Source organism: Salvia hispanica, chromosome 6, assembly GCF_029641045.1.
Source record: "Salvia hispanica isolate PSC_SH4W2 chromosome 6, Shi_PSC_v1, whole genome shotgun sequence".
In the NCBI taxonomy this organism is placed as follows: domain Eukaryota; kingdom Viridiplantae; phylum Streptophyta; class Magnoliopsida; order Lamiales; family Lamiaceae; genus Salvia; species Salvia hispanica.
This window is the reverse complement of record NC_142697.1, coordinates 3,793,501-3,808,423: the sequence shown is the minus strand read 5'-3', so window position 1 is coordinate 3,808,423 and position 14,923 is coordinate 3,793,501. Positions and strand designations below refer to the sequence as shown.

Genomic DNA, 14,923 nt, shown 5'->3' with positions numbered 1-14,923 from the left:
AAAATAAAAATAAAAATCTTATATAACAAATCATTAATAGACTTTTATAAAGTAGTAGTAAATCATTAAATGATTCAAAGGTCAAAGCTCTACGACTTATTTTCAAAACATAATTTGATTGGTTGAGAAATTTTGAAAAGGTATTGAAAGAAAGTAGAGCTTAAGCACTCATATATAAAAAGCTCTAAAAAATGTAAGCAAAACAACATGAAAATTGAAAATGATATATTAGCGACTCATCCATAACAAGGCTTATTCATAAACGACAATAGCAAAATGGATTAACAACATCTGGGAATTCAAACGAAAAAACATTTCTTTTAACAAATCTAAATAACAAAACAAAGAAAATTGATGATCGAAATCGGCAGAGATCACTTGTTTAGAGTTGAAGGTGGTGATCAGTGCATGCCATGGAAGCCAGCTGAATCGAGGAGCACTGCCTTTATTTGGTCAGGGTTCAGCTCCTGCCCTTCTCCCCATTGCTGATCACACATTCCACACATAGTAAAGGTATAAACAATCAATAGTAGTACTATATATTGAAGATAGCTTAGTTACAAATAGATGAAAACAAATTATTGAAATTAAAATATACATTCTCAATCATCTTCAACTATCAAACCTTAATAGTAGTAACTGATGCTGTACAATAAAAATACCTCAGCTCGGAATATATCGAGTGCAAAGCCATTAAAGCAGCTGATGACAGCTTGTTGGATGTCTAGGCCAAGATTGTCAATTGCAGTCAGAGTGGAGAGTAGAATTCCGGGTTTACGGCCACAAAACATGTGGATGTTTACTGCATTTCCTTCCCTTAGTCTCACCTCAACCTATCAAAACATATAAGTATACTCTAATAATTGCACATTTGATATATATCATTCAAGTATATATATGTGGATTATCAAATTGAGTAAGTTACCCTAGCCGGTTGTCCGGTGGGGCTGCTCAACGGGCTTGCAAAGGCGCTCGGGCAGAGCTCTTCCTTGATCCGGGCAGGAATCCCAGACGTTGTAGGCGTCATTGGGTAGAAGCTCATGTTTGTGGTCGGGGTGGACGCACCCGGGATGGCCTCGAGTTCGTTGTGGAGGTCGTTGATCTTCTGCAGGAGCTCCTTCAAGTAATCAATGGCATCTCCTAGTATTGATGCCCTATCCATCTGTTTCGATAACATTGGATTTGTACATGTTGAGTGATAATTTGTATTAATACAGAAAATGGTCTAACAAATTTAAAACCAATCAATTCATCAAACTAAATGGTTACATTGGCTTGAATTATTTTTATCTATTCATTCAATTACTCAAATAAACGTGGCTTAAGAAACATCAAAATTAGGATTTCCATCTTTGATTGATTTTTTTTTTTTGCTCTGTGTTTTTTCAATTCTAGTTATAGTCAGAGCATGTATCTAGCTAGTGTCAGAATCAGTGATTGAAAATTGAATTTCCATTTTGTGTTAAGGAATGAATAAATAGTAAATGGTGGTAACAATAATGACAAATAATAAGTGATGGGGATGGGGCCCCATATATACAATAAAATTTTCAGCTGAAATTCAAATGTCATCTGAAGAAAATATAGAAAATGTGTAAATAAAAGTATACTAGTATTTGAATTTCTGGTCTGTGGTCCTGAATGCAACATGTATTTCAGAAAAATAAGTTCTTCATAGATTCCATGTGACCAAAATAAATGCTATCAGTCTACATCACACACTACTTTAATGTGCATGCCTCTCTCTCTCTCTCTCTCTCAATCAGTGTACATTATAACACACCAAACAAAACTAGTGAATTGTTAAATCAAATCAAAACATATATCACGAGAGAAATTAAAGAAAAAGAATGAATGAAGCTTGCAAAGAGCGTGAATGGCTAAAGAAACAAAAACTTATAATAGTAATTGAAAAGAATTAGTGATTAGAAGCATATATACCTTACTAATCTTGGGCACGACAGACCTGAGCGTGTAGAGTCTATCATTGAGCTTCTTCCGACGGCGGCGCTCAGCCATCAAATTCTTGGCCGGAAGGCCCTTCTTCTTCCCCTTTCCATCGATGTTCCTAACACTACTCTCTAACAAGTTATCATCGTCAGAATCACAGTTGAAATTAGATCCATCAATGCTCAAATCATCCCCACTGCTTCCTAATTTCCTCTCATGATTAGATAGTAATATCTGATTATTGTTGATATTTCTATCTAAGCTCAAACACCCCAAATTACTCCCGAGATTCTTCCTAAGAGCAGCCCTCTTCTGGAACAGCGTCGGCTGAGACCCCATCGATGATCCGAGCGGCTTTAAAACCTTGGATCTGTTGTTGAAGAGCAACAAATTACCCTCCAGCATGGCGTCGGCGCAGTTAGGAATCCGGTGATGAATAGTACTATTATTATTCAATGCGGTCTCCGGATATCCACTCTCCAAGTTGTTGTTTTGGATCAACAATGGCTTCGGCTGTGGAAAGTAGTTGAGTTGGTGGCTGAAAACGGAGGCTGATGTTGGAGAGCATGACGCCGACGAATCCACAGCCATGGGGTTGTTGAAGCTCGGTGAGAATGAGCCGTTGGCGATGTACCACTCTTCGTTCTCGGCTTCCAGCATCGATTTGAAGCTCGACATTTCCATCTCTTCATTAGTATTATTATTCGCCAAGCTCATGTCCCCGTTGTTATTGTTATTGTTGTTGTTGTCGTCGTTGTTGTTTTGTGGCGGATCAGGCACGGGCCAAGACGACGCCTGGTCATCGTCGTCTCGGCCTTTGGAGCCGTCCATCCAGACCATGCCATTCAACATCCTCCTTTTGTCTTCAATTAATTTCTGGATTGATCGTTTGGGGAAAGGAAAGGAAAGGGAATGAAACTTCTACTTAATGCAAAGAGATATAGAAAAGTAGGTTTGTTTGAGTCTTTGGTTGAGTGAGGCAATGAATGTGTCAATACTAATAGATTTCACTACCGGCAGCTGTATCTTTCATCTGCATAGTGATAGTGTATATATATATATATATATATATATAGGATTTCTGCATTTTGCACTAATTTATACTCACTCCATTTTACCGAGACGTCCACCTTTCAGTTTAAATGTTACTACTACACTGCATTTTAGTACTTTTTTGGAATCACACATTTTTCTTCTATTTTTAGTATTAAAATATTCAATTATATTTTTTTCTCAACTTTAATACACCTGGCAACTATATTTTCTTTTGAAATAACAAATTCTCGAACTTGCAGTTATTATTCAAGAAAAATTTATATGAAATTTTCTATGTATTTGGTTTCTATTTATTATTTCATGTTTTCTTGTACAAAAAAATATAGAAAAAATTGAGAAAAAATTTGCCCTCGATGAATAAGTAATTGTAATGTAAAATTAATAAAATAAACATAAAAATGATTGCAATGTAGTAAAAATGTAATACTTCATGCGTTTCTTTTCAACACGCAATTTAAGAAAAATTGTGTTAAGTAATTTAAGTAAATGAACAATAAAGTATGAAATGAAAAAAGTGGAGAGATAAAGAGAGAAAAGTGAGAGTAAAGTAAGTGATAAAAAATATATTGTCTTTTACTAAAAAAGAAATAACTCAAATACCATGGAACGTATCAAAATGGTAAAAAGACTCAAATAATAAAGAACGAATGGAGTACTAATAAGACAGAGATAAAAGGTGATTGGTCATGTTATTACAAGTTAAGACTAATCTTTATAGATATATCAAAATGAAAAAACGTTATTGATTGTGGATGCATGAAATGAATATTATAATATCCTGAAAATGGGGCTATTTAAGAAAAAACTAATATTTATAGATAAACATTATTGATTGTGGATGCAATAAATGAATACTTGAATATCCTGAAAATGAGGCTATTTCAGAAAAAAAAAAAAAACTACTTTTATACGAGAAATGTTATCTAATTTTACTGTTAAAAAATTGGAAAAGGAGGGAAATATAATTATTATATTATTTTCAATTAAAGATAATATATAGTAACCGGGAGTGATCAATTGCTAACTAATTAACAATCTCAAACTAAGACTAAATCTAAGTCATTATATTAGAAGATCTAGTGGTTGAAATAATGTCACAGATTATGTTTTTAATTAAGAAAATTAATAAATAAAATTAGAGGGTATTAATGCCAATTCCCTCTCATTAAAATCATCTTAAAACTTTAAATTTACGTAACTCTCTCAATTTAAATTATTTTTTCGCAAAAAATATATCAAATTAAAGATAATTTTATAAGGATTTGAACGAGATCTCAATTGCATATGTTCCGACGACGTTCGGATGATGAAATTTGATATTTTTTATTTTAGTTTTCGTAAATGTTGATAACCAGATTTTTATCAACAAATACATCAAAAAATCTCAATAAAACCAAGTAAAAATCTCAATAAAACTATGTAAAAATCTCAATAAATATGTGTTGATATTTTCTTATACTAGTGTTGATATTCTTATGTCATATTGTTGATATTTGTAATACACTATGTTGATATAAAAAAACATTCACGAAAATTATCATATGATAACATAATGACGATATTACCCTTTTGTTGATATTTTGTCTACTATTTATTGAGATTCGTAAGATTTAATCTCATCCATTCATTTTAAAATTTAAAAATAAAGATTTGGTCTTAATTTTGGATTAGGATGCTATAAGTATTAGAATATGACCCGTAGTAACTGAGTTCAACGATATCATAGTAGAAATAATTTTCTAGGTATTTCAGGCTTTTTTCAACAATATAATCTCACATATGTATATGTTGTTAAGGAAGGTACATCTGATTTATGATTCTGTTGTTATCTAAAAATAGAATGTAGTAAAGCAAATGATTTCAATTTGCAATACAGCTAATCACATTCCTTCCTTAACTTAATCCAGCAATATTAATATTTGCATAGAAAAAGAGAGTAGCAGACGAAAGAGAAAAGTATATTTATTAGTCTTTGTTCTAATATGATCAGAAGAAATTAATATGGAACGTCACAAAAATAAAATATTAATAATAAAATAGTACTATATTTAATGCGATTTCGTCGAAATCAATTCGTCTAAAAGTATCAATGTTTTATGGACTAATGTCCATAGACCTTAATTATGATATAAATATGGAGAGATTATAATTTTCAATTGGATTATTCGCTAACTCATCTTTTACCAAATCTACACAAACACTAATGCCACTTTGTAATATCAACGAATTGTGATATTCTAATGCTAGATCTATACTCTCAATATTAGAAATAGGTCACTTATTCAATCCAAATACGTGAAACTAGTATTCTTTATTAGAAATCCCAAATACATGTCGTTTCGTCCTAGATTATTGTAAATGATTGAAAAGAGGTTAATTAAGTGAATGGAAAAGAAGGGAAATATGTATTGTATACTATCAGATTATTTCTGTCAAAGAAAACACGCATATATATTTTTGTACTATATAAATATTTAACTTATAATGTATGGAGAACGAATTAAATTAAAATTCATTTTTGTAGTAACCTAAGGCTAAATTACTCTTTTAAATTGCGCCATGTGGAAGATATATGTATGATTTATTATAGGCATTAAAGGTAAATCAGAGAATTAATCTTTTTGTAATTTTTGGAATAAATAACAATTACTACTACTACTTACTCCATTAATCCTTAAAAAGAGAATATAATCAAATATAAGAAAATATATGAAAATTTAGTATTTTAGTTAGGTTCCATTTTTTTCATGTTTCTTGTTAGGGAAAACATAGGAAAAAAGAACAACATTACTCTATTCATTCACAATTAATTATTTTAATGGTGCATATTTAAATGAAATTAATAAAATATGAGAGAAAAAATAATTTAGATATTATTAGTGAACTGAATAAATAAGATATAGATAAAAAAAGTGATGGGTCATTCTTTTAGATATATATCAAAGCGAAAAAGCATGTTGTGGATGAAAATAATTTTATAATATCCAGAAAAAAGCATGTCGTGGATGAAAAATTACTTTTATAAGAAAAAAGTTATCCACTTTTAGTGTTAAAAGATTGAAAATAGATGGAAATATGTTTGTTACTATAATTTTCAGCTGAAGAGCTGACATCCATTTGTCTCATGTAATGTCTGGGTTCAGTGATTTTACAGTTGGAATAATTTGCAAGGTATTTCAGGCTTTTCGTTTGTTATGTAATATAGGTTGTTAAGCAACGTAAGCCTGATTTATTATTCTGTTGTGTTTTGTCTAAAAATAGGATGCAAGCAAATCATTACAATTTGCAGTACAGCTAATTTTGTAAGAAGAAGACAAAGGACTCAGATTAAACCTTGCTGAAAATATGCTCCATTTGAGAATTAGTGTGAATTTCCCTTCTTTCCTTCACTTTATCCAAATATATTAAACATGCCCCTCCAACCAATAAGAGTGAACTTCAAATTAAGCTTCTAGAAAATATATTAGTATATCGGGTTGTGATAAAATACAAACTCTAAACCTCCAAACTATGATCTTGACCATTAGAAAATGTCAACAGATGACAAAATAGTAGCAACATAAATAGTCAACACAATGTCAATTCCAAACTCAAAATAATAGCAACACTATCAATCATTGACATTGTGTTGACATTTTCTGTTGCTACTATTTTGTCATCTGTTGACATTTTCTAACGGTCAAAATCATAATTTGGAGTTTGTACAATTTTTAGAGTTTGCATTTAATTACTCCCTCCGTTTTCTCATAGTTGAGTCATTTTGCCATTTCGAGAAGTTTCTTCATAGTTGAGTCATTTCCATATTTGATAACTTTTTACCCTTTCTTACTTTACTCTCTCTTACTTTACTCTCTCTACTTTATTCACTTTATACTTTATTCTCTTTACTTTTTCCTCTCTCTTACGTTTTTATCTATTTATTTAACACAATCAACATTCCTTTCTAAAACTCCGTGTTGAAAAGTTTCACTTCAACTATAGAAAAACGGAGGGAGTACGTTCCTTAGTATATCTAGGTTATTGAACTATTGTATCACAAGCCTTTTCCACTTTTCCCATGAAAACATAATTAGTCTAATTCAGTAGTAGTAGTATTAGATTTGTATACTTAGGTTATTGAACTACTCCATATCACACAGGTCTTTTCCATTTTTCCCTGAAAATATAATCAGTCTAAATTCATTAGTATTTTTTCATTTAAAATTTAACATTTAAAGTTTATATGTATAACTTTTTTAATTTTAAATTTATAAAATAATATGTACATACATATATTGTTAATAAGTAAAAAGAGATAAACCTCACATTTTTTTTAAATTTATACTCTCTTCATCACATAAAAATAAATATTTTGGAGATAGCATGAATTTTAATGTCATCTTGATATAATAAGAAAAAAAATAGAACAAAAAAATAATTGAATTATTATTAGTGGTCTCATTTTATGTAACTGTTTGCAATTTCCATGAAAATTTTAAAATAAATACATAAAATATTAACAACATATACTTTCTCCATTCCAAAAAATTCCTATTGTCCTCCCACGGGAAGTGATTAATTGTTAACTATCTAGCCATCATAAATTAAGACCAAATCTCAACCATTAGATTATGAGATCTAGTGGTTGAAATAATGTCACATCAATTAGATTTTAAATTAAAAAAATTATTAAATAAACTCAAGACTATTAATGTTAATTCTCTATCATTAAAATCACCTCAAAACTTTAAATTAACGTAACTATCTCGATTTAAATTATTTTTTCGCAAAAAATATATCAAATTAAAGATAATTTTATAAGGATTCCAACGAGATCTCAATTGCATATGTTCCGACGATGTTCGTGTGATGAAGTTTGAAAATTTATATTTCAATTTTCGTATATGTTGGATTTTATCAATAAATGCAATAAAAATCTCAATATAGTGTATGCAAAATCTCAATATAGTGTAGGTAAATATTAATAAAAATGTGTTGATATTTTTTTGAAATCTCAATATAGTGTAGGTAAAATATCAATAAAAATGTGTTGATATTTTCTTGTCCTTGTGTTGATATTCTCATGTCATATTATTGATCTTTGTAATACACTATATTGATATAAAAAAACACCCACGAAAATTATCATATGATAATACAATGACCATATTACCCTTTTGTTGATATTTTGTCTACTATTTATTGAAATTTGTGAGTTTTAATCTCATCCACTCATTTCAAAAACCAAAGGTATAGATTTAGTCTTAGTTTTGGATTATGGTGTATAAGCATTAGAAGAGGACCCATCCTCCCACTATACACTAATACTATTATACTACTCTTCTCTTCCTTTCTCGTATTTTTACCAATTATGCATTAATTTTCGTGTCGTCCCAAATGTTCCTACCTATTTTTATGGACAGGAGTATAAACTTTTTTCTTGGTTCAAATATTTAAATTCCTATTGATTGAGTCTTAGATTTGAGAAAGCAAATGATGGTTTCAGACTTGTTCGAGAATAATATACTACATACGGAATGCCGTCAATAACGAATTCAGCATAAAAATTGACACCAATGGCGAATTTCGCTTGGCAGTAGAAATGCCAAAATACCATAGAAAATATTATCAACTGGTATTAATGTCTCACCTATACTTCAAAATGGCCATCTCCTTAATCTGTCAAAGTTCCAACTTCCAACTTTTAATTTAGGATATTGGCATCTAATATCACGAAACTTTCAAAAAGTTGGGTTTTTCCCACGAACTTTAAAATTGACAAATAATATTACGAACTTTACCCCTTGTTTGTTTTTTCCCACGAATAAAAAATTCTTCAAATAAACGGATTTTTTCGTAATTTCTCAACAACAATTTTGAGAGTTTCAAGTTTTTCAATCTTTGAAGATAGTTTTTTCTTGAAGCACACTCTCCAAAATTGTTCTTCAATCTATTAAAATAACATAAATTTTTTCATTCGTGGGAAAAAACAAACAAGGGATAAAATTCGTGATATTATTTGACAATTTTAAAGTTCGTGGGAAAAACCCAATTTTTTAAAAGTTTCATAATATTAGATGCCAATATCCCTTTAATTTATTCAAATATACCGAGAAAAAGTTTGAGCATTGTGCAAATTGTACTCTATTGATTACAACAAATTATGTCGAATCGATGAAACCATATGTTGTAACAAAACAAACTGCATAATGAGGTATTGTCCTCTAAAAAGATAAAATAACATTCTCATATAGTGTAGAAGCACCGCAACCCACTAGATATCGGAAAACTTGGCAAAGTTTCGAGAATAAAAGAAAAGTGTGAGAGGAAAGATTGTATTGGAAATGTGTGCTTAGAGCACTCTCAATGGTTTGGGGATAAACTCCCTTATTTCTCCCTAACTCCTGCCACATCAGCGCCACATCAGCACCAAAATTTATCCCCAGTTTTTAGCCAACTTTTAGCCAACCTCTGCAATGGTTTCTCCCTTATTTCTCCCTAACTCAACATTTCATTTTTACATCATCACTAATTTAATTGTTTTATTTTTATATATAATAAAGCTAACTTATTTAATTTATAAGATAAAACAAATAATAGTAATAAAGTTCGTTGTATTAAACACGGGTACACATTACAACGAAGAAAATTAAAAAAAAAAAAAGTACACGAATGGAAAAAAAAATCAAAAAAAAAATTCAAAGAAAAAAAAATTCAAAGAAAAAAAAATTCAAGGGCGGTGGGCGCGGTTTCTATTTGCCCACAATTCTTCGATGATATCGTGTTGTAGTGCTTGATGGGCCTCCTTCTGGTGTATGTCCATGAACGCCTGGAACCGTTCATGTTCGTTGTGCGGTACACCCTGGCGGGCGGACTCGGTTGAGACACCGTGACTCGATGATGCAACACTTGGGTCGTTGGTGACGTCGAGGACGCCTTCGTGTTCATCATCGATGATCATGTTATGCATGATGATGCACGCATACATGATATCGGCAATATCCCCCTGGTAGAAAAAGCGCGTCGGGCCCTTTACCAGTGCAAATCGCGATTGGAGCACCCCAAATGCCCTCTCCACATCCTTGTGCGCAGACTCTTGCGCTCGGGCAAAATACCTTCTTCTATCTCCGAGTGGGCATCTGATCGTCTTCAGAAACACGGGCCATTGCGGATAGATGCCGTCAGCCAGGTAGTACCCCATGTTATGCACATTGCCATTGGCCGTGAATTCGATGGAGGGGCCTAACCCGTTGATCCGCTCGTTGAAAAGGGGCGAGGAATTGAGAACATTTAGGTCGTTGTTCGACCCGGCTATACCAAAATAAGCATGCCAAATCCAAAGCCGTTGGTCGGCAACGACTTCAAGAATGATGGTGGGATGCGTACCTTTGTAGCCGGTAGTGAACTGGCCTCGCCACGCGGTTGGGCAGTTCTTCCACTGCCAATGCATACAGTCGATGCTGCCGAGCATCCCCGGAAAGCCGTGGGTCCTCCAGTGCCAATCCAGTAGGAACTGGCAGTCAGCTGCGTCCGGCGAGCGAAGGTAGTGCTCCCCAAATATCTCTCGCACGCCCTGACAGAAATTCTTCAGGCACTCGTTGCCAGTCGTCTCGCCGAATTGCAGATACTCATCGAACATGTCGGCGGACCCTCCGTATACCAACTGCCGGATGGCAACAGTGCATTTCTGTAGGGGCGATAGTCCGGGCTTCCCTGCTGCGTCTCGCTGGAGCCGGAACTCGGGGTAACGCGCGGACAACGCATTAACAATGCGCAGGAAGAGGGAGCGGCGCATTCTGAACCGGCGACGAAATACATCTGCCGGATAACATGGTTCCTCCGCGAAATAATCGGCGAACAGCCGATCGTGCGCACCAGTGTGGTTGCGAGGGATGTATCGGCGCCGCCGGCAGATTGGCCGTTGGGGGGGGTGGCTGCTGCATTCGAGCGATCTCGCTTTATATGTAGCGGGAGATATAGTTGTTGATTGGGTTGTTGGCGAAACCCGCTACATCCCATCCGGTGGGAGCGGGAGGTACCTCTTCTTCGGAAGAAGAATGTGATATTTCCTCGTCGGACTGAGCACGAGATGATGAATCAGAACTCATTTAATAAAGATGGAGAGAAAAAAGATTGAAAATTTGTGTGAATGAAGTTTGTGGGTGATGAATGGAGGAAGAGGATGAAATATTTATAGGGGTGGAAATTAGAATATGACCGTTGAGGAAAAAAAAAAAAAAAAAATTGATCATCGCCGAAAAATCGCCGAACAGCTCCCCACAGTGGCCGGCGATGATCCGGCGATAGCCCAGCGTTAAAACGCCGCTTGGCGTAAAATCGGTAGGAATTTCGCCGAAAAATCGCCGAACTCCTCCCAATGGCCGGCGATAAGTCGGCGATATCCGGCGAAAAATCGCCGGATTTTCGCCGTCGCCATTGGGAGTGCTCTTAGCCAACTCTAAACTCATGGCTATCAGTATGAAAAAGAAGGAAGTGGTAGTAGAAAATTCCACAATTGAAGCCCAAAAATTCGCCGGATTAGCGGTTATCAAGGTCGTTACAATCTTTTATTGTTCAAAATATAATGGAGGTTTTGTTCACCGGTGAATTTAATCGAGTTTACAATTCTCTATTCTAGTCAGACGACCTAAGCTCCAATCTTTTATTGTCTACAAAATAAAAGAGGCTTGCAAGTGGACTCGATTGGCCCAAACTCTTTGTTAGATGCTTGGAAATAAATTTGGATTCGGCAGAGCGGGTTTAAATTGATAGGTCCACAAAAAAAATACTCGCAACTACCATATTCGTCCTTTTGAAATGATAATTATTTACATTTTAGTTATTCTCTCAAAATTATCCACTTTTTAGAAAAATTATGCACATTAAAAAATATGAATAATTATGACCCCATACCCGCTGAGATGACACATTTCTTAGTAAACACGTGGAATTTTAGGAGTTGTTGGTTGCGGTCAGTGGCGGACGCAGGAATTTAATAATGGGGGATTCAAATTACCATTAATAATTTTTGCATATATTTAATGTCAACTACAGCATAAATAATTTTGACTTGAACAGTACATAGTTGAGATAGAGATGAAGAATGAGAAATAAATAATTAGAGAATGTACAATATAAATTAAAGATACGCATAGTGACAGTGACAGCGTCAAAATAATTAAAAATACTAGTAATATTTTTTAAATGAAAACTATATTTTACAATTAAAGTCACTAATATTTTATACTCCATCCGTCCCCGATTAGGAGTCACACTTTTACCGGGCACGAGTTTTAAGAAATGTAAAGAAAAGTTGGTTGAAAAAATTAGTGGAACGTGTGACCCATTTTTTTATATTGGTTTTATAATAAAATGTGAGTGAATTGAGTTAGTGGAATGTGGGACCTACTTACCATTTATGGTAAAAATGAAGTGTGATTCTTAATTGGGGACGTACCGAAATGGAAAAGTGTGACTATTAATCAGGGACGGATGGAGTAATATACATGCATTTTTATTGGGCTAAAGAAGTTTTTTTTATTCTTAGATTATAAAGAATGTCAATTAGTGATGTTAGAATCACAACATTTATACAAATTGGAAATTAAATAAAAATTACACAAAATTTAGTGTGACAAAGGAAAGAACGTAAATAAATTATGAATATATAATACTCCCTCCGTCCCGCTTAAGATGACACGTTTTCCTTTTTAGTTTGTCCCAACTAAGATGACACATTTCCTTTTTTGGTAACTTTCTGTCTCCAATTAATACACTCAACCACTTTTTTTCACTGCTATTAAAATATTCATCTTTCTTCATCTTTCTGCTTTAATACTTACACCCATCTTCTCTCCCTCCAATTAAGAGCATCCACAGCGGCGAGCAAAACCGTCTCTATCTCGTCTCGGAGAGACGAGACGGATAAGAGACGCCGTTGTGGGATGCATCCCGTCCCCATCCCGTCTCTATCTCGTCGCACGTCTCACGCGGTAGAGGCGAGCCGCGAGACGTCTCGCCACGCGCCTGGGCGACGTGGCGAGCTCTGATTCGTGCGTGACGCCCACTCGCCGTCCCGCGAGTGGGCGTCGTTTATATCCGTTAAAATTGATTTTTATTTTAAAAATTCAGAAAAAATTCAAAAAAATAAAAAATATATATAAAAAATTCCAAAAATTATACTAGCCGTTTATAGCCGTTTTTTTTTACAATTTTTTAATATTTTTAAATTTTTTTTAAGCCCCAAATCACTTCTATAAATACCAAATCATTCCCACAAATTATCCACCATAAAAAACTCTCTATTCTCACTCAAACACTCTACATTCTTCATCTCAAAACATTTTTCTTCTCCCAAATTTAATCAATTCATAGATCCATTTGAGCAAATTCGTCTAGTAATGGAACAATCGCTAGAAGAAGATCGACGTAGGGAGGAGGAGGAAGCCGCGACGCGTCAAAAGCGAACCCGGAAATACATCCCTCGTGACCGGGAGCAAGCCCCCGCAAGGTTGGTACGCGATTACTTCTCTAACAACCCGAGATGGGATGATACCTACTTCCGTCGCCGTTTCCGCATGCGGCGGGTGTTATTTCTGCATATCGCAAATACATTGGCGGCCCGAGAAGAGTACTTCAAAGAAGATTTTGACACTACTGGCCGTCCCAGTCACACGACGCTCCAGAAATGTACTGCAGCAATCCGTCAGCTTGCTACTGGACAAACGACGGATTTGTTCGACGAATACCTGCACGTCGGAGAAACCACTGGGAGACTTTGTTTGATGAATTTCTGCAGAGGCGTCCGGGCAGCCTTCACCGACGAATTTCTGAAGAAGCCAAACACCGCGGATTGTCAGTTTCTGCTCCAACTACACGAACAAGTACACGGATTCCCCGGGATGCTCGGGAGCGTCGATTGCATGCATTGGCAATGGAAGAATTGCCCAACGGCGTTGAGGGGGTCATACACGAGCGGCCACAAAGGCACCCACCCCACCGTTATACTCGAGGCTGTCGCCGACTACCGGCTATGGATTTGGCATGCGTATTTCGGGGTCCCCGGCTCAAACAACGACATCAACGTGCTCAACCACTCCGACCTCTTCACCGAAGTTCTGAATGGTAAAGCGCCGGCCATCAACTTCATCGCTAACAACCGCCAGTATAAAATGGGGTACTATCTTGCCGACGACATCTATCCGAAGTGGCCAACCTTCGTGAAGACGTTCAACATGCCTGCGAACGAAAAACAGGCTCTTTTTGCGCAGAAGCAAGAGGCTGCTCGCAAGGATGTGGAGAGAGCGTTCGGGGTTCTCCAAGCTCGATGGAACATTATCAAAGCCTCGGCTCGTACGTGGTTTATAGATAATATGGTCGACATCATGTATACGTGCATAATCTTGCACAACATGATTGTCGCCGACGAAGGACCTCAGGCGGGAAATTGGTTCGACCCTGAGACCGCGAGAAGCTCTACCGCAAGTAGTCCGCCTCGCAGTGGATTGCATCCGTCTTTGGAAGAGCAGATGTGTATTCGGTGATGGTGCTGGCAGCGGAAGCGGGCGCATAAATAACAATCACATAATAATCAGATCTATTTAGCAGATTATTTAAACAAAACCTATTCGCGTAATTATCACATGTATCATGCTCATAACTTGAATTAATCATACTTTAAGAATATTGAAATCTAAAACATGCTTTTCTACGGAGCAGAAAAAATACCTAAATAATTCTCCAAAGAATTGAAGATGGCTAGCTTCTTCTCCACGTGATGCTTTGAGTACTAGACCACAAAACTTCTCTCTGGTTCCCGAACTGTATCCCAATTTCAGTGTGGGCTGATCTTACTAGAATACTAGGACTTAAATAAAGAAGACAGAAGAAATCCTTTGTGGAATAGGAGAGGAATTCGAAAATTCCTACAGCTTGTGAG

The 14,923-nt window shown here is 35.2% G+C and overlaps 1 protein-coding gene across 1 annotated transcript; it reads right to left on the bottom strand.

Annotated features, from left to right (window-relative positions):
- Positions 1 to 208: 208 nt before the first annotated feature.
- On the bottom strand, positions 209 to 2,986 carry LOC125206117 (transcription factor ICE1-like). The gene is made up of 4 exons (XM_089059930.1): positions 1,942 to 2,986; positions 926 to 1,162; positions 663 to 833; positions 209 to 485 (listed from the first exon to the last, which is right to left on the bottom strand). Exons 1-4 carry the CDS (start codon positions 2,800 to 2,802, stop codon positions 402 to 404), a joined length of 1,353 nt encoding a protein of 450 aa, XP_088916056.1. The 5' UTR covers positions 2,803 to 2,986; the 3' UTR covers positions 209 to 401.
- Positions 2,987 to 14,923: the final 11,937 nt, after the last annotated feature.